Genomic DNA, 20,141 nt, shown 5'->3' on the forward strand with positions numbered 1-20,141 from the left:
TTCACCCCTGTATTTTACCGTCCGTCCGTGGCATTTTCTTAATTTAAACATGTTTCGTCCTCGTTCCAATGCCGATATCTTTTATCTCGAAGACTGCATTTCCCAAAAGCCCACCGACCGACGTAGCGAAAGGCATTTTACGTATGACGATGCCACTGTTCTTGTTTTGGCAGTTTGTTTCGATCTATCACGAATTGTCAGTCTTATCAAGGAGGCGGACTAGCAAAAATTGTATTGGTTATTCACGACGAAGCTGCGGTATTGTATACTTCTTTCTGTGTATTTTCATGCCAATAGTTTGTACTGTATGTTGAAGGGTTTAAAACAGTGTTATGGTCTAAAATCCTCACTGAACCTAGCTAACTAGTTACCATTTTAGCTAGCTAGCCTGCTAAGCTAATGAACATTAATTAGCATTAGCATGGTTCAGGGTTTTGCTCTGTTTGTGTGAGCGGAAATGATTGATTAGTGCTTTGACGTGTTTACTTTTAAACTTTATTCCAATATCATCGTGGTGAACCTAATGTCAGTGTGATAAATCCAACGCAAGAGTTTAAGCTGCTATAGCAACACAGTCAGTCTCTCGCAGTGTTACCGCTTGCTGTTTAATAACATGTGAGATTTACATTTATTTATACCGTTGATCCGATGTGGCACCAGCATAACTGTGCTAGCACGTGAAGCTAACAGAGAAATAGTGAATATTCTCACGGTCAGTGTTATTACTAGTGGGTTATTTAAACTCATCTGCTCCTCTGTGGGTTTTTGCTTCCTCAAGTTTCCCATTGGTAACATAGCTATTACGCTCTGCCATTAATCGTCTCCATCTCCTATTTTTTCTTTAGAAAACAATGTATGATCAGGTTATTTCTGATAATAGGGCGGATCCTAGCCACGTTGGATTTCCGTAAATGTTATGACAATAACTGATGAACTCAAAAATGAAACTATTTGAAGAATTCTAGGGGAATACCGGCACCGATATTTTTTCTGTATATACCTGCATGTCTCATGATACGTGGTAGGAACCTATTTCCCCACTGGCATAGAAAGAGAGTTCCCCCACTATCGGTAAAAACTGGCTGTTAAAGTGGATACCTCTTCAGGTGAACAACTAAACGGATTTTCTGTCTGTGGAATAGATGCAACTGACTTGGCAGTGATCCTCAGTGTGGGCTGATTCAGATAACTGGTAAGAGTAGATTCACGATGGCAGATGGAGGCAACGATGATGATGTCATTCACCTTGCAAGTTTCAACATCCACCGTAGTCAAGGTGAGGAACAGCATTGTATTCACACTCATGCATAGAGGCACCCCATACTGCAAACAGTTAGTAGATTGTTACTGTCCACCTCTTATGTAAGTGATCAGTCTGTAAAGCCTCAGCTCATTCACACACAGCAGTGGAGTTAACGTACATGAACGTTGTTTCCCTAATTTTTCCAAACAAAAACTTCACTGTGTTTTCGTTGTAACAAAACAACTAAGAGATAACTCTTCAACTAAAGAGTAAAATCCAGCTGGAAATAAAGACTGCAGTCTGCAATTTATGCTTTTTCAGTTGTAGATCCTCAAAAACAGTGAGCAGTTCAAGGACATTTTAAACAGTAAATTTCAGTGTTGCTGAACTACAGCTACATTAGATTGCTACTATCGTCACATGACCTGTTTTAGTGTGTTTGTAGCACGTTTTAGAGAAGGCTCAGCTTTAAAAAGTGCAGCATGAATTAAATGCGTGCTGTGTGTAGAAAAAAATTTCCGATCGATGCCAATTCATTGATGGAAAGAGGGATATAAATGTAAATCTTTAGGTTGTACACAAATGTAAAAGTAAATTTGTTGTAATAGCCTAAATGTATTAAAATTCCCTATTCAATTAGATTAATGCTAGAAGAAAACATATGAAATGAAGTAAGATGGCCTAACCTACGTTACAGAGTATGTTTGTATGAGAAAAATTTGCCCTCTCTGTGTACTGTCGATATCACTGCTAACCCACATCCATGTGATTTGGTCTGTGCAGGCTCTCGTGCTGGACTGAGGGAGCTGATCACCATTTCAGATGACTCAGATGAGGAGCCGGTGACTTTGGTACCAGGAAGTCCTGTTTTGGTCCCAGACGATGCGGATGATGACGACGTCAGCATACTGGAGGTGAATGATAAACGAATGTCTTTAACATTTACGTTGCCTTTTAAGTCTTCTTTCTTACTTTGCTGGCCAAACGTGAAAGTGTTAGAGCTGTTTAAACACATGGTCTTACTCATTTTTTCCCAATATTAAAAGAGGCTTTTGTCTGTTTGTGTGATAATTTGTCTGATTTCTTCTGTTCTCCCTACAGCTGCCAACTCCTGCACGCAGGCCTTTGATTCGCCAGGCAGCCATATGGAGTGGGGCCTCGCACATCCCGGTTCAAGTTGCCGGTCAAAGTGGCAAAACTGCTGCTCCCACAGCGAATCCTGACTCTGCTCCCTCTACCTCCAGAGATGCCAAGACCAACCCACCAGCCATAAATACACAAACTGCAGCACGGTCGGGCTCCCCTGGACACATACTGCCACAACCTGGCCCATCATCACACTCACATTCTCAGCCAAAGCATTACACACGCTCACAGCATCAGGACGGTACGTCAACACTTACAAATGTGGAGCTCCGTGCAGTTCCTTCTGCCTACACCCCATCTACCTCCACAAATATCAAGGCTAACGCCACCTCATCCAGAACACCTGTACTTCTTGAGCCCCAACCAAGCACATCCGGACTGTCCCAGCCACAAGCTGGCTCTTCAGCACATTTACTGGTGGAGCACCAGGCGAGTTCCTTTGCCAGCACCTCACGATATACTTGTGCAGCTGCCGGGGCCGTGTCAAGTTCTTCAGCGGGCACTCAAGAAAAAGCTAGTACGAGTAAATTAACACCGGACAGTACGCAGGCCAGTACTTCATCTGCACGTCCTCAGTCTCACACATGGACACAGACTCAGCCTGGAACGTCGACACAGCTCCAGGCCCATGGAAGCACATCTGTGCAGCCTCACGTCATCCACGTGAAGGCAGTGAAGCTACTTGTTCTACCACAGCAGCCAAGCATACAGGCCTCTACTCTAATAACACAAGCCCAGCTGCAGCGTAGGCCCCAGAACCCCCCACAGCCTGTGTCATACAATCAAATGCACGGCAATCTCATTCAGATTGAGCCACAACCCCTGGCCCAGGCTCCTGCCCAGCCTGCGGTACAACCCACTCACACCTCTCAGGTTATACCGGTGGCCCCCCCTGCAGTTCTAATAGCCGCAGCCCCAGAGAGACTCGGTCCTCCAGAGGCAGGTCACCGGATCGTCTTGGGGAGGCAGGCGCCTGGGGACGAGGTTCCCGATCCACAGCCACAGGCTGGTGCCTCTGGTGTGGCCCCACCAGCCCGCAGCTTCAATATCAGGGTCCATAATGTGAACTCGAACCCTCCAGTTCCTCCGGCTCCCACAGCATTAGTGCCTCACAACAGAGGAGAGGCTGGTCACATTCTGGCCCCAAACCCTGAACGGGTTCATCAGGCCCCTGTTCTTGTTGCAGTCCCTCCTGCAGCTGAGGACATTCCCAGAATAGAAGATGCCAGACCTGGACCCTCTGCTCCACAAGAGAGACCAGAGCAGCAGCCTTTTGTTAGAGCCCTTATCAATGGTGTTGTGAGTATTACATTTAGTGGAATTATGAACCAGTTGGTTAACTGTGGTTGGGTTATGTCTCTAACCTCACGCTGCACTTATTTCTTTTTGTGCATCCTCCACAGTTGGATCTTTTCCCAGATGTCCAAGAAGCCTATGTAGCAGAAATGATCCTTAAGAATAATGTGAAAGACTTGAATGTGTAAGAAACTCTATGAAAAATTCTTATTCAGTACTTTATGTGGAGCCCCAGTAAGTTATCAAGCTATGTTGTGACAATTCTATTCTATATTGATATTTTTATGTATGTTTTACAGTCCGTGATTCTCAAACCGTAACCATCTAACAGAGGAGCTTGTGTACTTTCCTCTCAATATAATCCAACAGCAAAAGTCGCTTTAAACCACTCCAATCCAGTATTTATAATGACCAAAAATGAAAAATAGCTCATGTTACGGGAAAACACGTACGTACCGCTGTCGCTTAATGGTGACACCAGCGCAGGGCGCACGCTGCATAACAGCTGAGCGCACCAAAACCAACTCGGTTACATCCGAGATACACCTTATGGGAGCGCACGCACAGGCCAAGCACCAGTGATCTCATCACAGACTCCTAACTGTCACCTGAACACCAGCTCATTAAATGCATGTCATGTTATATTTTTTAGAATAATAGTTATTATGTAGATTTAAGGTAAAGGTGCACGATGAACTTGGTATTAACATGACTGATAACGACTGTTTGCCCAACTAAACTTAAACACAGGCTACAGAAGTAGCTAACATGACAGCCCACCAAATCTTTGCTAATCTGCCATTCGATAATGAAAACTGATGGCGATGAGCTAACTTGGATAAACTCTTTTTAAATTGGAAAAACTAATATTTTTGCCCTTTTGATTATTTAAAAATGTAAGCCAGTTTGATGGTTCAGCTCTGAGGTTTCGATACTCGAATCCTTCTGCGCCGTAGCCTCCAGCTTCTGAATTAGTGCAAGTCCAGTCATGCTTGCTTGTTATGTGGCTTGTTCTGCTCTTTTTTTCTAGTATCTGTAACCTGCTTTTGGAGAATCTAGAGTATCCAAGGAGAGAGACGGCAGCAGCTCCCACCAGCATCTTACTGGAGTCAGGGGACACCCAGGCAGAGGTGGGTGTTTATGTCTGATGGAGCTAAAACGATTGGGGAAAGCAAAACATTGAGATGTTACTGGAAGGAAGGAAAATTGGGTAAATGTGTTAACTTTAAGACAAAGCTGTGTTAGAACTAGAGTTTCTTTAAGCTAAAAAGTAGCAGTCTAAGTTCGAGTTAAACAGAGCAAAATGCCTTTATGTAAGATGTGTGAATGCAGACTGATTATGGGGAGATTGTTCCTCATTACATCAGGGTTGACTGATTTTTAAAAGATGTTATCATGGAACTATTTTTGTTTGTTTCTCATCAGATTATGGCTTTTTACTGTGGTTGAATACAGTGTGTAGAGGAGTGAGCTTTAACTGCATTAACTTACCTGGAAAACAACCACATGTTGGAAGTGTTTCGCAGCATTGCTTTGGGTTTGACAAGAACTGTTTCTGCGTCCAGGTGACTGAGGACCTGTTTGACTATTCCAAGCTGAGCTCCGTGGGACCTGACGTGATGATGCAGGCTGCTGACTTGCTCATGGCAGATTTCAGGATGCTCAGCTGCCAGGACATCAAATGGGCCCTGAACGCACTGAAGGGACACTATGCAATCACACGCAAGGTTCCTGTCGTGCACAGTGGTGCTCAGCAATACAATTTGAATTCCTCTCTTTTCTCCAGTTTATTCTGTGCCTTCAGCACTTCATCCTCTTTTTCTTTTCTTTTCCTCTGCCAGGCCTTATGTGAAGCTCTAAAGAAGTGGCAAGAATCGGGTGATCCATCAGGAAAGAGACGACGGAGCAGGACGTCCTCGGAGCGCTGCTTCATTGATTTTCATTTTGAGCACGGTGGGCAAACTTCTTCACTTCTTCACTTCCCGCATTGCCTAAGATGATCTGCGCGACCACCTGCGTTTACGTTCTGCAGCGCACATTCTCTTCTTCGTTTTTGTTTCTGTCTCTTTTTTACGAGCCAGATTGCTAATACGACCTCGCTGCGATTCATTCATCCATTCATTCATTCATTCATCCATTCATTCATTCATTCATTCATTCATTCATTCTTTCATTCATTCACAGAGGATTTAGCAAACGAGTTTGACAACATAATGGCAGGCGCATCATCAGATTACATTTTTATCCTTTCGTGTTCGAAAAAAAACTAAAAAACGAAACGCCTTCTTCGATCACCAGGTTCAGTGAAGTTGGACAGGAGGATGTTTTTTTTGGAGAATGACCGCCGTTACTGCCGGACGTACAACAGCCTGGAAGCCTCTGTGCAGAAGGAGCTGTTGTTCTATCAGCAGAAGGCCAAGGAATGGGCAGAGGTACACACACACACACACACACACACACACACACACACACACACACACACACACACACTGATAGATTTAATCCTAGTATCAACACACTCAATCCATCCTTCTTTTTATTTTTTGTTTAATTTACCATATAGTGTCACATTTTAACAGCCTACCGCATTAACTACATATCAGTGATAACATATCTGTTCACACACTGCTGCTTTATGCAGAGTAAAATCCTTCTGGCTTTCTTATAAGCTAACATGAACGCCTTGTTTTGAGCCTCTCCAGGTGAATGGGGACATACACGTATCATACTTTAACTGAGATTACAACACAGACCAGTGAACAGTACATTGCTTAATAGCAACCGAAGCACAGCTTTTTTAAAATGAGCATTTGGATGGTGTTTTACTATTTTACTGAGCTCCCGTCTTCTCTTTGCAGCACGAGGACTTCCTGCTCGCTCTGCAGGTCAATGAAGACGAATATAAGAAGGTAGGAGCTACAAATACTTCAGCCACTCTGATGTGGCCCGCCACAGTGACTTTACATGTGATCTTTGCGCTGAGAAAAACTGGCAACGAGGCCTTGTGCTTGTGCCTCAAGTTATATTCAATGTGTTCAACCAGCTGACTCATAAAATATATGTTTGTGTACATTTTTTTTGCCCAGGACGGTCAGCTGATCGAGTGTGGCTGTTGCTATGGGGAGTTTGCTTTTGAGAAGATGACGCAGTGCTCAGATGGTCACCTGTTCTGTAAAGAGTGCCTGGTCAAGTACGCTCAGGAGGCAGTGTTTGGCTCCGGCAAGGTACGGACAGACACCCACTGTTTTCCTCACATCTGAATAGGACTTAACCGCTGATGTTGCCAGGCAACTGTAAGTGACTATTCCTGCTGAAAAATCCGTGTCCTTCCGAGCCGGAGAACTGCTGTGATGTGCAATCGAATAAATGTGGAAACGGCTGATTAAAATTCTGATATCGGCTAAAGGGCAGCTTTCAGCTGAATAACCAAAGATGACTGGAGTTGTGTTTCCCACAACAGGAAGTCTTTTGTCGTTTCAAATCGTCTGCAATCAACTTTATCTCGACTATGTATTCATACAGTTGAATTGGATGTCTGTGAACATACTTTATCTGGGTTTGGAATGACTTGTGCGAATCACGGTGTGTGTTTGTGTTGCAGTCGGAGCTGAGCTGCATGGAGGGGGGCTGCCCGTGCTCTTACCCCATGTGCGAGCTGGAGAAGGTCCTACCAGAGAATATACTGTGTAAATACAACGAGAGGCAGGCGGAGGAGGCGGTCGCTGCCACCTGCGCTGACGAGCTCGTGAGGTGAGTGATTGGCTGGTAAAGGTTTATCCGTTTATTTAGTCCAAAAACAGAATGCAATGATTTTTACATCCCATAAACCGACATTTTAGAAAGCATAGAAAACATAATGAATGTTGAAAGTTACTATTTTATGAAAAATATTAGCTGATCGTAAATTAAAATGATTAATTTTAATTAAAAATGGGCCGAGGCAAAGTGAGAATCTGTTCTGTGGTCCGACCAATTAGAATTTGAAACTGATTTGAAGCTGATAGCATGCTTTTTGAAACGCGTGCTATCAGCACTCAAAGCCTGCGTCTCTGAAGGTTTGGGGGTGTATTAGTGCCAGTGGAACTGGCTTCTTGGACGTCTGGGAAAGCTCCATCAGCGCCGAGGGGTGTATGCCTCCATCCACTTCAAAATGAGCTGAGATTTTCCATAAAGTGCAACAACGTCTCACTTTCAACATTTGACATGTTGTCTGTGTTTTATTGAGAATGATATACTGATATCACTGAGTTGTGTTTTTATTGTGCGTTTTACACTGTGTGCCCCATCTTTTACATGAGGTCATAGATGTGTTCCACTCAGTCGCAGGTTGCAGTGGAATGTTCAGGTTTCCTCTGCACCCTGAACATGTTTCTCACCTCTTCCTGTCTTACTTTTGCAGGTGTCCATTTTGCAACTTTCCAGCCTTGTTGGACAAAGACATGTCTTTGTTTAGCTGTCCCAACCCTCGCTGTCGGAAGGTCAGTTCTGCTCTCTGTATTTATCCCCCATGTTTTTGTTGTTCCTGCTGTCCTTCCTCAACAGGCTGTATATGCAAAGGAACTTGTTCACAGCTGAATCGTGATGTCCAAAAGATAGATTGGCTCTAAATTTAAACGTGCGAGTAGCCGACGTTAATAATTCAGCGCATCGTGGCAGAAGAACAGCCCCTGTTTAGTGTCCACTTCAGCAAAAATCACCTCACTGCCTCCTAGACATGAGTGAGACAGAAGTGATGGATGGAGGTCTGATGAGCAGTTTTTTGGAGATGATCAACCGTTCCATCTGGCGAGGTCGCCACCTCTCTCTTCCTCTCTTGTTTATCTCAGGGTGTCCTCCCTCTGTCTGAGGAATGCAGGGGGAGGCGTTGCGCTCTGTCTGCCAAATATGTCACACGAATTCCACTCAAAAACGCTCAATCACCCGCACACGAATCTCCAGTTTATTCTCACTCTCACCACATAAACACAAGCTTGGTGTTTTTCTCTGGATGTGTCCTCGTATTATAGCTCGTGGGAACATCTCGGAGCCTCTCCCGCTCTCAGCTGTTATCTCTACCGGACTCGACACAAACACAGCTTCTAGCCTCTCAGAGAGATGGGGTTGTGTCTGTACCCCAACCTGACAAATGTTTTTTGCCTCCTGGCGCCACGGTACACGCTTTAGTCCTCATTGTGCTGTGGTTGATTTGTAACAACAATTTTCTGTCTGTACACATAAAGCCCAGCTTTGGACATCTTGTCTGACAAGTCAGCTGATGACATTGGGACGTGGAAGGCTAAAGAAAACAAAGAAAGTTGCGTAATGTTTAAATAGAAATAATAATAGTTGGAACAACTCACAACTTAATGAGTTTGCCTGAGCTCATCTAAAACGGGCAGAGGCAAAGTGGTCTGAAGAAAGGAAACGTGAATTTTATTCGTGAAAAATGCTGCGATAAAGAGGAAAGGAATTCAACAACTTAAAATCCTGGTGCAATTCTCTCTGTCAACCTGTAGGTGGAGCCAGAGGTTCACAGTAGCTGCCCTGCTGTGCAGCTGCACAGCTGCAGTGTAACATGCTCAGACACACAAAGCTAGACATGCTCCTTTGGGTCTGATGTGTTTCTTAATGTTCTTCATATGTACACCAGTATTAAACAACTAATGTCAACCCATAGAGACCGCTGTGTTTAAAATGGAGTGAGTAACTCGACGTTCGAAACTTCTTATTTTTTATTTTTCAGCCAGTTGTTGTACAGTTGCCCTGCAGCCCGTTCAGTCCACCAGCAGGGAGGGGCTTCATTATGTAACTCTTCCATAAACCCACCCGCCTTCCTCCACGCAGCTCCCTCATTGGCTCGCCGCACTATCCACGCCCCTCGTGCTGGTTTCTTACTGGTTGGACACCCTTCCACCTTGATTTCAAATGTGGTTCAAATCAAGTCTGACCCAGATTATCTCCCCTTTCCCTCCTGGCTTTGTCTGACCTATAGGCTACAGACTCTCTTACATGCACACGCAGATATGCATGCACACCAGTGGATGTTAATCTGTTCCACATGTGGCTTTGAGAACTGTTGGACAGGTTTGTCTCTGGCCTGTGTTTGGTGACTGAACTATTAAAGCAGGGAGATTTTAAACGGAGGCCAGCAGAAAGCTATCACAGAACTGCTGTGCAGTGACTCGAGCCCACCTCTCTTTCACTGTCATGTCCGCTGCATATTTGACTTGAATTCCCCCCAACATTCGGCTCATATTACAGAACATCAGGCTGCGTCTTGTCCTGTTATGTCTACATCTCTTGTTCACTTTTCTGTGGAATGCACTCAGGTTTGATTGCAAGAAAAGCCACCTCCTTACAAAATGTATACTTACAGACTTTATTCAAACCCCCCCCCTCCAATCGGAAGCTCTGCAGGCAGCATGCGCTGCCTTATAAGGGCAGCTGCAGCACACACCACGAGAAAAGAGACAAAAAGAGAAAGATTCAGGGAAGCAGCGGAAACATGAATGAAAAAGGAGAAGATACTGGGTGGGAGGGGAGGGCCTTGCAGATAAGTGTACTGAGAACAAGTCAGAGCAAGGCGGGACAGAGACAGACGGGAGGAGTGAGAGAACAAAAGTTGCACACCTAACAACCTTTGTTCGTCGTAAAGTGCTGCTTGACCTTTGTCAAACTTCTACCACGCTCAGGTTGATTTAAAGCAAACATCCGCAGGCGTGGAAGACACGCCCCGCTCGAGGTCTGACTCTGACGTCACCGGCTGTATTTTTAGCCACGCTATAAGAGCTCAGGTGTTTTCCTGCTTTTCAAAGTCTTGTCAAGCGAGCAAACGGTCACACACACACACTCTCTCTGGTGTTGTCCCTCTTCCTGGTCTCTGTTACCAGTAGGGGGCGATCTCTCACCGCTCTGCCTCCGTCTTCCTCCCCTTGTCACTCTGTTCCTCTCTGTCTTTGTGTGATCTGGGTCCCCCCCCCCCACACCCTGCACACTCTGCATGCCGGCTCTTCTCTTCCCCTAAAAACCTTCATCATGAATCCTGAACTGCAAAACAGTCCTGACTACTTTTGGTGTGTCGTTATCTTTTTCATTGGGCTTTCATTCGCTCACCGTCCGAGCTCCACAAATGCCAACAAAATCTCTGGCTCCTCTGGCTGACCTTGCACACACACAGCTGCCTCAGACTATTGTGAGAGGAGCTGTGTGGAAATGATTTAAGGATGTGTTAGGAGGTCATAGGATGAAGCGGCTCTCCATCTAAGGGTCAGATCTGCATCAGCTGTCATACGCCACACTTTGATGTTCGATTCAAAAACTGATGGTGACACCACTTAGCTAAGGGTTGGCAAGGGAGGAGGGAGGCTGTCCCAAGCTAATGTGAGCATGTGCAGTGATGCCGTCTGCCCCGGATGTCCCTGATGTGCACGTTTTGGGCTGGCTAGACGGAGGGGGATTGAGTCGCTGTTTCTAGGCAACCGAAGACTCTCGCTGCAGTCGCACATTTGCGGCAAAAAGCCGCACCTAGCTGTGTCTGTGCAAGTCTGAGTCCCTGCAGTGGCAACAGCAGCAGCATACAGAGCAGACACTCTGTGCGTGTGTGTGTGTGGGGGGGGGGGGGGGTATTCTGGCTGCAGCATTCCTCTTATTCAGCATTAACTGGAAACATGTCAGAGGGGTTGGATGCATAGGAACCTTCTGCAGGATAATAGCAGATACACTCTTAGCTTCCTCATTTCCTATGTTTTCTGATCTCTGGCTGCCGTTGTCTCATCGCTGTCGTGTCTCTTTCTTCAGGAGAGCTGTAGAAAGTGCCACGTCCAATGGAAGCAGCATGTGGGGAAGACCTGCGAGCAGGTCCTGGAACGGGACGAGATCCGCATGAGGGTGCTCTTGTAAGTGGGTCACAAAATTCCCTCATCAGTGCATCTGTTAGTTTTAACACTAATGGTCACATACAGGTATTTGAAGGATTCGATGGTGTTTTATGAGGCATTATGAGGTTATTTTTTTCTTCACATGGAATCCTATAAAGGTACCAAAAAGTGCCAGATAAAGAAAAGCAGCTCACACAATAGGGTGCTTATGTTTCCCACCCTTTCATCTTTTGGTGTTTTTAGTGGGAACTTTGCTGAATGGTTTGTCTTAACTCACTGTGTCACATCCCAGAGAATATTTTCAGCAGTTTCATTGCTGACAAAGACTGTGCCTCTAGTTATCTGGAGCATTTTGATTCTTTTGTTTCACATTTGGCCCTAGACCCTGTTGGTTTCTCATCTCAATCCACTCTAATCAGAGAGGATGCTGAGTAAACATCTCAGTATCCCCAGCAACACTCTAGGATGTACGGAGGCCAGCTGCTTCCTGTGGCTCAGCAGGTCGAGAGGCAGTACTTCCTGTTTTCAGATCGCCCTACTTCCTGGTGCTGAAAGAAACAGGAAGTGGCCTGGTAGACAGATCAGTGGTCTGATGGTTTTAACAGGACAAAACTTAAAGGAACAAAGGACAGAACCAAACATTCATTCACTCCAGATGTTGGAGGTTTGGTCCATTTGTCCAATAATGAGGTATTAACGTCAAACGGCACATCTACGACGAGCGTCTGTGGGCTCAGCCACAGACCAAACAGATGTTTAAACAGCAGCATCACAGAGAGCTCCTTCAAATGAATATAAACTGTGTGATGTACTTTCCCGTCATCCCAACCAATGCATTCATTGTTGTTATTGTTAGTTAAGTTTATTTATTTATTCATTAGGGTTTGCATCCCCACAGTTTCATACACGTTGATATTTTCATGTCATTAAAAAGCTTCACTGGTCTAACCTCGGTATTCTTCAGAGTCCATTTGTTTTATCGCACCAGATTTTTTTTTCTCTAAAGCTCTTAAATATCAGCTCTTTCTTTTCCTTTGCGCCGCAGCGAGGAGCGCATGACGGCAGCCCGGGTGAGGAAGTGCGTCAAGTGCGGGACGGGTCTGGTCAAATCGGAGGGCTGCAACCGGATGTCGTGCCGCTGCGGCAGCTTCATGTGCTACCTCTGCCGAGAGCCCATCACCGGCTACAACCACTTCTGCCAGCACGCCCGCTCCCCCGGCGCTCCCTGCCGCCACTGCCGGAAGTGTTCTCTCTGGACTGACCCCACGGTGCGCGCCGACTCAAAACACTGAAATACTGACGGGGTTGTTTTTCATCTGCTCGCCTGGTGAACGATTAGAACCGTTTTTCCTTTGGTCTGACTTTGTGTTAGTCGCAGCATGTGGTAGTGTGACAGTAATGGAACGATATCCTTGTTGCAAAGTGGAACTAACTCCCTCAGATATCTGACCCTCACCATCCGGCTCCATGGCGGCCCACAGTGACCTGGCTGCAGAATCACTGGCAACCAAAAGCGTCAATTAGTTCCCGAGCGGTTTATGAGCTGGAGCCGCTCCAGCAGCTCTGCAGAAGCTCCCGAGCTGGCAAAGAGCAAAGCCAGGAGAGCAAAGCCAGAGGAAGGATTAATGCTGAGGCCAGTTGGTGAACGGAGTCATCTGCCCTCTAAACTGTATTTAACAGCTCAAAACCTGAGCTGCGCTGCTTGTGTGCTCATGTTCAGGAACCTGAAGTTTTCTCCACTTTTGTAGAGCAGTTCTAGTTTTATGGTTGCATCAATGGTGTTTTTTTTTTGTGTGTGTTTCTGCAGCAAGACGACGAGCGAATCATTCAGGAGATCCAGAAGGAAGGTGAAGCCGAGCTCAACAAGAAGTGCGCAGGTCGGTGATCGAAATGTTGTATTCCTTTCTGTCCCGTTTGTCTCCTCCCTCTGCTTTTTGCTCATTTTGGGCCAAAAAAATCGTATCATTACCTGGCAGGAAAAACATTTGTCTTCCTCCCCGCCGTTTCCTCTCCTCTGTTTAAACATTATTTGTTCAGCACCGGCGGCGGCAGGTGCAGCAGAGTTTCCCGTGTTTCATTTTTATGAGCTTGTTTGTGTAAAGAGGACAAACAGAGGACGATAACCTCTTCTTTTTTTTTTCCTCCGCTCATAATCTCTCAGATAATCCAGGGAAGCGGGTCGGCCCACCACCGGAGGCCATCACAGAAACCAAGCGGCCACGTGTGGGTCCTCCCCCAGAAAACCCACCCAATCCCAACCCGCCGGCCCCTCCGCACCCCCAGGCGGTACAAGCTCCCCTGTTTGTCCCTCCGCGTGGCCGCTACCCGCCGGCTCCTGCGCAGGGCCGGATGTACCACCAGATAATCATACCCCGGCTCCCCCCGGCGCCCTACGTGCCCCCACTGCACCCCCTGCCCCCTCTGAACAACAACAACAACAATAACCAGAACAATCACAACCCTCCCTTCAACCCTCACCAACACAACATGGACCTGCCCATGCACTACGGACCCCCCCCACACTACTACAGACGCTTCTAACGCGCTCTCTGGCTTCCCATTTCAGCGCTGTTAGCTTTTCTTTTCCCTTCAATCACTCCAACCGTTTCCAACCATGGCCTTTTACATCCAGCTGAAAAAGACACTGAAACTGAGACCCGACATAGGACTTCATGAATGAAGCGGATGCTCCTCTAACTCCTCTTTTTTCACCCCTTTTCTCTTTAAATACCAGAGTTGAACTGGTGGACGGTTCGGATTCTTGAGACAATTTATTTCCAGTTTATACAAATATTTTTGAGTAATAAAAATATATAAGAAGAAAAAATTGTTAGCATTCCCTTCTGTATTTTTTGTCTTAACATGTGTGAGACCCCAGTTTTCTAATAAAGTTTTCCGTTTACAAGTTTTGCCGGGAGAAGGAGGTGTTTCTCTGTTTCCCTCCGTCTCCATCTCGTGCAGAAAAATGGGCTGACTCATGATAACTGAGCCCAGGGCTGTGCGCCAGTCACATGACACAGAGGAGGAAGGGGGGGGGGGGGGGTGCTCTCCACCAATCAGCGTGTCGGTGGGGCTTTGTGATGTTACTCAGAGAGGGGACTTCTTTGTTCAGCCAAGTGTGCTGCGAGGGTGACAAATCGCTTTGCTCCGCGCTGTCTGCTGTTTTTGGATGCAAACTCTTTAAAAGAAGCACAGCGCATCTCCTCTTTGGCCCGGGGGTCCTAATGGTTTTAGTCACGCATGCTGTTAGGCGGCATGTTTTTGTTTTATTTCTTTTCCTTGTCTGTGGAGGCCAGAAGTAGACTTTTGGAACACGAGCCAAGCATTAATTGCTTGAATCATATTTGCTGTATTGATGACGTAAGGCTCCTCTGCCTTTAGAGATCCATTCTTTGCTTTCACAGCCTTGCATTAACCGCATGACTGCCGCGTTCACCCTCATTAAACCCTGACCTCTGACCCCCGTGACCGTCTAATATCGTGTCCCTGAATCCATGAAAACAATCCCTCCTTTGCTAGTTTTAAAATCCTCTTTCTATACTTTGTTCCTTTTCAGTCCTTCAGGACAGCCCAAGGCTCGCCAGACAAGCGCATGGGTTTGTGGATTACAGTTAGATAGAATTAAAGGGAATTATCAGCCAATGACTCATTTAATTCAAACAAAGGCCTGGTTTAACTGACATGATTAGGCTTAATAAAGAGGGATTCCAGGGAATGTGTGCTGTCACTCACACGGCTGCAGCACTGAGAAAAAGAAAGTCCTCACTCCTTCAACTCCAAAGGTGGAAATATCAGGGCACGATAAGGGAAAAGCCCCTGCTCCTTACCGGATCATAAAATCTAATAGATACAACGTTAGATGGACAAAAGCAGATAACTCATGGTGTCATTATCCATCTAACAAAAGCAAAGCAAGTGAGAAATGAATGAATCGATCAACAGCCAGTGATCGCACCTCTATAAAGTTTCAGTTTGCTGGTCTGCAGCATCCTGGTGTGTGTTGACTCAACGCCAAGGAGGAAAGACATCAGCAGTGATCTTATAGAAGCAACTGTTGCTGCCCATCTAACCGAGAAGGGTAATGAGGCCATTTCCAAACTATTTGGAGTCCATCGTTCTACAGAGAGAAAGATTATCCACAAGTGGAAAACATTCAAGACAGCTGACAAATCTTCCCGGGAACTGATGTTCCTTCGATGTCAGATTGGCTTCTGCGCCCAGAGAAGTTGGTGTGGAATCCAAGAGCTCCATCTCGGACTCTGCAGGTGTCCGTCTGCAGGGTAAATGGTAAAGTTAGAGAAAGAAAAGGCTTTTTTTTTTAAAGAAGTGTTGGCAGGGGAAAGCCCGGCTTACGTAGAGATGTTAACTAAAGATTTTAAATGTAACTGAGTCACACGAGAAATCATATAATCAAAGCATATAATCAAACATTGCTGCTTTTTAAACTACAATGCAATGCACTTTTGATTAAAGTGCAATGATTATAATGCAATGAAAATCATAGCTTTGCAGGATTATACAAAAATCCACTCTCACTCTGTGAGAAGGGCAAAATAGTTTCAGCCGTTGTATCCATGTGGAAGCGAAGCGAATATGTGGGTGGAAATATGATAAACCAGGAATTCCCTTCATAGTCCTTGCTTAGTAAGACAAACAATCTTTTAACTGAACTGTCTCTGTGGACCTGCGGCTCTGAATGGCTTTTGATGAAGCAGATTTGAGCTGTTGTTCGCTTTGCAGGCCTGGAAACATGAACCAGATCTGACCCGCATATCTTCTCACACACCTGAGATGGACAAAGACCACCTCTGCTGCAGCTTCCTGTTGTTCTGGATTCATGTTCCTGTGAGACAATCTGTGATGTTAATGCATGTTTATTCACACACACACACACACACACACACACATAAATGCACAATTAAGCTGTGTATTCTCTGCAGCTTTGCAGTGACTGAGAAAACCCTCATATCCCAGAAGTCACACACTGGTTAAAGTCAGGGGAGAGACTCGGTGAATGATGAAGAGGTGCAAACACGTGTGAGCGTGCATATTAAAGCCCTCAGCTGCGTCCTCCTCAGGGACTGCTGGTGTCTGCCAGCACTTGTTCCCCTGACGCTCCTCCACATCCGCTGGCGTTGTTTGTGTCTGTTATTGTTTGTTTGTACCTTTAAAGCGTGTTTCTATTTTTAATGAGCTTTTGCTTTTACAGCCGTGTTCCTCCATATTGTGACTCGAGAGCAGCTGCTCACACCTGCCCTGCTTACGACCGTCGTACTACACCTTTTCTCACCGGCTTATAAGTCAGTGTTCCTCACAGCGGAACCGCACTTAACCTCGATGCTTAAATAAGAAAAGCTTTAATGAAAATCTATGGAGGCCAAATTATACTCGTTTGCAGGTTCAGTTTTTTTAATTGGTGAGCAACCAAAATCAGTTAAATCATCAAAAAATACGTTCTAATCGTGCACCTCAAACCATCTTCTGTCTTAGTTTCACTGTTAAGGCTCCAAATTCTATGCAAAAGCTTTGAGTGACCCCTCGTTTCTGTACATTTAGCTTCCCAGGAGTCAGACTCTAGCAGCAGTTCTCCAGGCTTTCTGAAGGTCTTTCGTGGTTTTTCTTTGGCCTTTCCATTTCCACAACAAGTTTACAGTTCACAGTTTATGTTCACACTAGATAGTATGTTCATATTTTGCAGCTGCACCTAATGGCAGCTTTCCCAACACTTTTGAGAAAACACACATATATCAACCTAACATTGGTGTCAGCAAGCAGCCAGTGTTTAAGAAAAAATGTAGTTGGTAATGTTTTAAAAGGCTTATTTTTTCCAACAAATGTAGAAAATGTTTTCATACATTTAGATTAAATAATTGAGGGGCGTATTTCATCACTGGGGAAGTCATGAATTGCTCAGTTATTGCATAATGCCCATTTAATTGTTTCACTTGCATTCAGGGCAAAATAAATGACAAAAACAATTAGTATCGGCCAAATTATTATCTTCTACACTGCATTGTATGATGGCCCAATGAACCTGAATGTACCTGAACCAGAGGACCTCCTCATTCATCTATACGCCTTCCTACTATGTAATACTTCGACTCGTTATTAAACCAGAGAACCTGCTTGTTGCGCCGAGGTCCTTGTTGGTGAAATCTTAACATGTGAATCATCACCAAAATGAGAATGTGAAACCATGATAAAGGCCAATATGCCACCGCTGCAAAGATGGAAAGTGTTATGTCTGCTAATGTAGATGTGAAAGCATGCAGAGTGTGCCCTCTCCCTCTTTGATTTGGATTAGTATATCATCCCACTATTCATCCCGCACAGACCCAAGTTGCTTTTTCAAAAGCCCTAAAGGGATTAGTGCCTGACCCACTGACCCAGTGCCTGACTGCCTGGACACGTGAGTAATGGAGAAAGATGGGGAGGTAGATTTGATTAGAGCAAAGACAGCTGACAGACAGGCAGGCAGATGAATGAGGTTAGGGGCAGGTCTGCAGAGCCTTGTGTTGGTTTCTCTGTGATGAAAGGCAGACCCTCTTCCTCCTCGTCCTCCTCATCATCATCAATCTAAACCCCCCAGCTCTGGGTAGCCACACAGGCCTTAAGAACCCCCCCCGAGCAATTCAAATGCAATAAAGATTTTTGACACTTCTCACCCTGAAGAAGCCCCGTACTCACTCGCCTCGTTCAGACCTCTCTGCTTCCAGCAGCTGGTGTTTCCATGGTGACAACAAGACTCGCTGGGGTGTGGGGTGACTGGGGTGTGGGAGGAGAAGGCGGCCATTTCGCACACTGCCTCTCCTCCCTCCCTTAACCAACCTCCCAGCCCCGTCTCTTTCTCTCCTCACTCGTTCATTTGCTCCGAGAGCGACGGAGCCAGCCAACGTTTCACCCACAAACCACTGCAGCCATTCCTGGGATCTGGGTCATATTTTCAGCGATTCATCTTTTGGGATCGAAAGGGGGAGGAGGGGGGGGAAAAGGGGGCGAAAGAAGTGGGAGAGAGGGAGGTGGAGAGTATGAGGGATAGAGGGATTGATGGGAGGCGAGGGTTAAAGCAGGCGTGGAGGAGGGGGAGCAGGAGATGAGATGGGGTGGTGCCTGTTTGTTTTGCCCTGTTGGGTGTTCCTCTGGGATCTGCAAACCTGACGGGGGGGGGGGGGGGGGAGATTAGAGATCTGCCCCAGAGGCTCCGTTGCTCCATTACCACCCTGAATGTTGGTAATATCTTCAGAGGGGCTGCCCTTTTCTGAGCTAGAATAAATGTTTCAACACAAAGGCTCTATTCAGGAGACAGGGGGGGGGGGGGGGGGGGAGTGTGTGCGTCTCCACATAATTGTGTGTAAGTGGGACAACACACGGAGCTCCTGCGGTCAGAAAACTGGAGGGAAGCCAGACATGAAGCTATGATTTCGTGAGAAACGAGCAAAGCCAGAGCAGGCCCTGATTTTCAGCACAATGCAGGTTGAGCCGGGACCACAGAACTGTTCTGAGAAGTGAGAAGTCCACAACAAATGAATCTGAGAATGTTAACTGAGCTTTATTGTCAATCGAAAATATCTTTGATTCCGTCATGTGTCGAAAAGTTGAGTTCAAGTGAAATGTGACAATTTCCCAAACGCCAGTTTCCAGTTAACCCATCCCCCAATCATTGCTTAGCAACTGTAACCAAGCACAGTATGCCTGTCAAGCTTGGCTTACATTTAGTGTGCATGTAAGAGTGAGATACTGTATGTGAAGAATTGTGGCATTATTTTCCCTAACATGAGTCTTTCAGCATGATAACACACAGTGCTGCACAAAAGTTTGGATCCACCTTCATTTCTTCATCAGCAGGATAACAGGAAACAAGTGCAGCACTTTGAGGGCAAAAGAGTTCTCACAGTTGGTCAGTGGTCTGAGCTCCTTCATTCTTCGACACAGCCTGAACCCTCTTGGCTTTCCGTCATTTCTTTAAGCAGTCTTCAGGAATAGTTCTCCAGGCTTCTTGCAGGACATCCCAAAGCTCTTCTTTGGATGTTGGCTGCCTTTGATGATCCCACACTGCTTAAATAATGTTTAGAGTTCCAGGCTCTGGCTAATCTACGACAGTCTTTCATACAATTTATTTTTAGTCAATATATACATATTTTACTGCATTGGTAGTCCTTTTTGGATTATTCTAATGCTTATAATTGTAGTTGGTGTGAATCAATTGCTTTCCAGATGGCATTTCATTGTAGATTGTGTGACTTTTCTGTGTTCATAATTCCATCAATCATAACAAGATCCCCAATGCTATTGACCGAAATACAGCCCCAAACCATGACACAGCCTCCAACATGTTTTACAGATAACTTCAGATACTTACCGTTTAACCATCTCCTTTGTATGCATTGATGAATTGAACCAGTTGCCACTGATTTTCAGTCTACTTCTGATGTCATTTGGCATACCTCAGCCTTTTCTCCCTGTTTCTCTTCCTTAAAAATGGCTTCTTGACAGTCACCCTTCCATGGAGACCAGTACATGGACCAACCCCAGGTTCAGCAACTTAAATTTATTTTCTTTCACCTTCCATTTGTGCAGTTTCCTCAAAAATCTTTTAAGGA

At 45.5% G+C, this 20,141-nt stretch overlaps 1 protein-coding gene across 2 annotated transcripts; it reads left to right on the forward strand.

Moving 5' to 3' along the window:
• Positions 1–131: 131 nt before the first annotated feature.
• On the forward strand, positions 132–14,448 carry rnf216 (ring finger protein 216). 2 transcript variants are annotated; one of them, XM_072368432.1, is made up of 17 exons: positions 132–263; positions 1,143–1,276; positions 2,027–2,157; positions 2,345–3,688; positions 3,793–3,869; positions 4,716–4,815; positions 5,251–5,412; positions 5,527–5,638; positions 5,984–6,117; positions 6,544–6,594; positions 6,772–6,909; positions 7,287–7,435; positions 8,085–8,163; positions 11,462–11,559; positions 12,587–12,809; positions 13,349–13,418; positions 13,703–14,448. In XM_072368432.1, the coding sequence occupies exons 2-17, from the start codon at positions 1,210–1,212 to the stop codon at positions 14,080–14,082; spliced, it is 3,315 nt and encodes a 1,104-aa protein (XP_072224533.1). In that variant the 5' UTR covers positions 132–263; positions 1,143–1,209; the 3' UTR covers positions 14,083–14,448. The 2 variants fall into 2 exon arrangements, with proteins under 2 accessions (XP_072224533.1, XP_072224532.1); XM_072368431.1 differs by having other exon boundaries at positions 132–258.
• The last annotated feature ends 5,693 nt before the right edge of the window (positions 14,449–20,141 follow it).

This window comes from Leuresthes tenuis, unplaced genomic scaffold (genome assembly GCF_036924035.1).
Source record: "Leuresthes tenuis unplaced genomic scaffold, fLeuTen1.0.hap1 SCAF_17, whole genome shotgun sequence".
Taxonomy (NCBI): Eukaryota; Metazoa; Chordata; class Actinopteri; order Atheriniformes; family Atherinopsidae; genus Leuresthes; species Leuresthes tenuis.

Bases quoted from the DNA above. Each gene is read 5' to 3' on its own strand.
- rnf216 (XM_072368432.1), top strand. From the start codon at position 1,210: ATGGCAGATGGAGGCAACGATGATGATGTCATTCACCTTGCAAGTTTC. The intron at 6,595-6,771 runs GTAGGAGCTACA...TTTTTTGCCCAG, and splicing joins ATGAAGACGAATATAAGAAG to GACGGTCAGCTGATCGAGTG. The intron at 11,560-12,586 runs GTAAGTGGGTCA...TTTGCGCCGCAG, and splicing joins ATCCGCATGAGGGTGCTCTT to CGAGGAGCGCATGACGGCAG.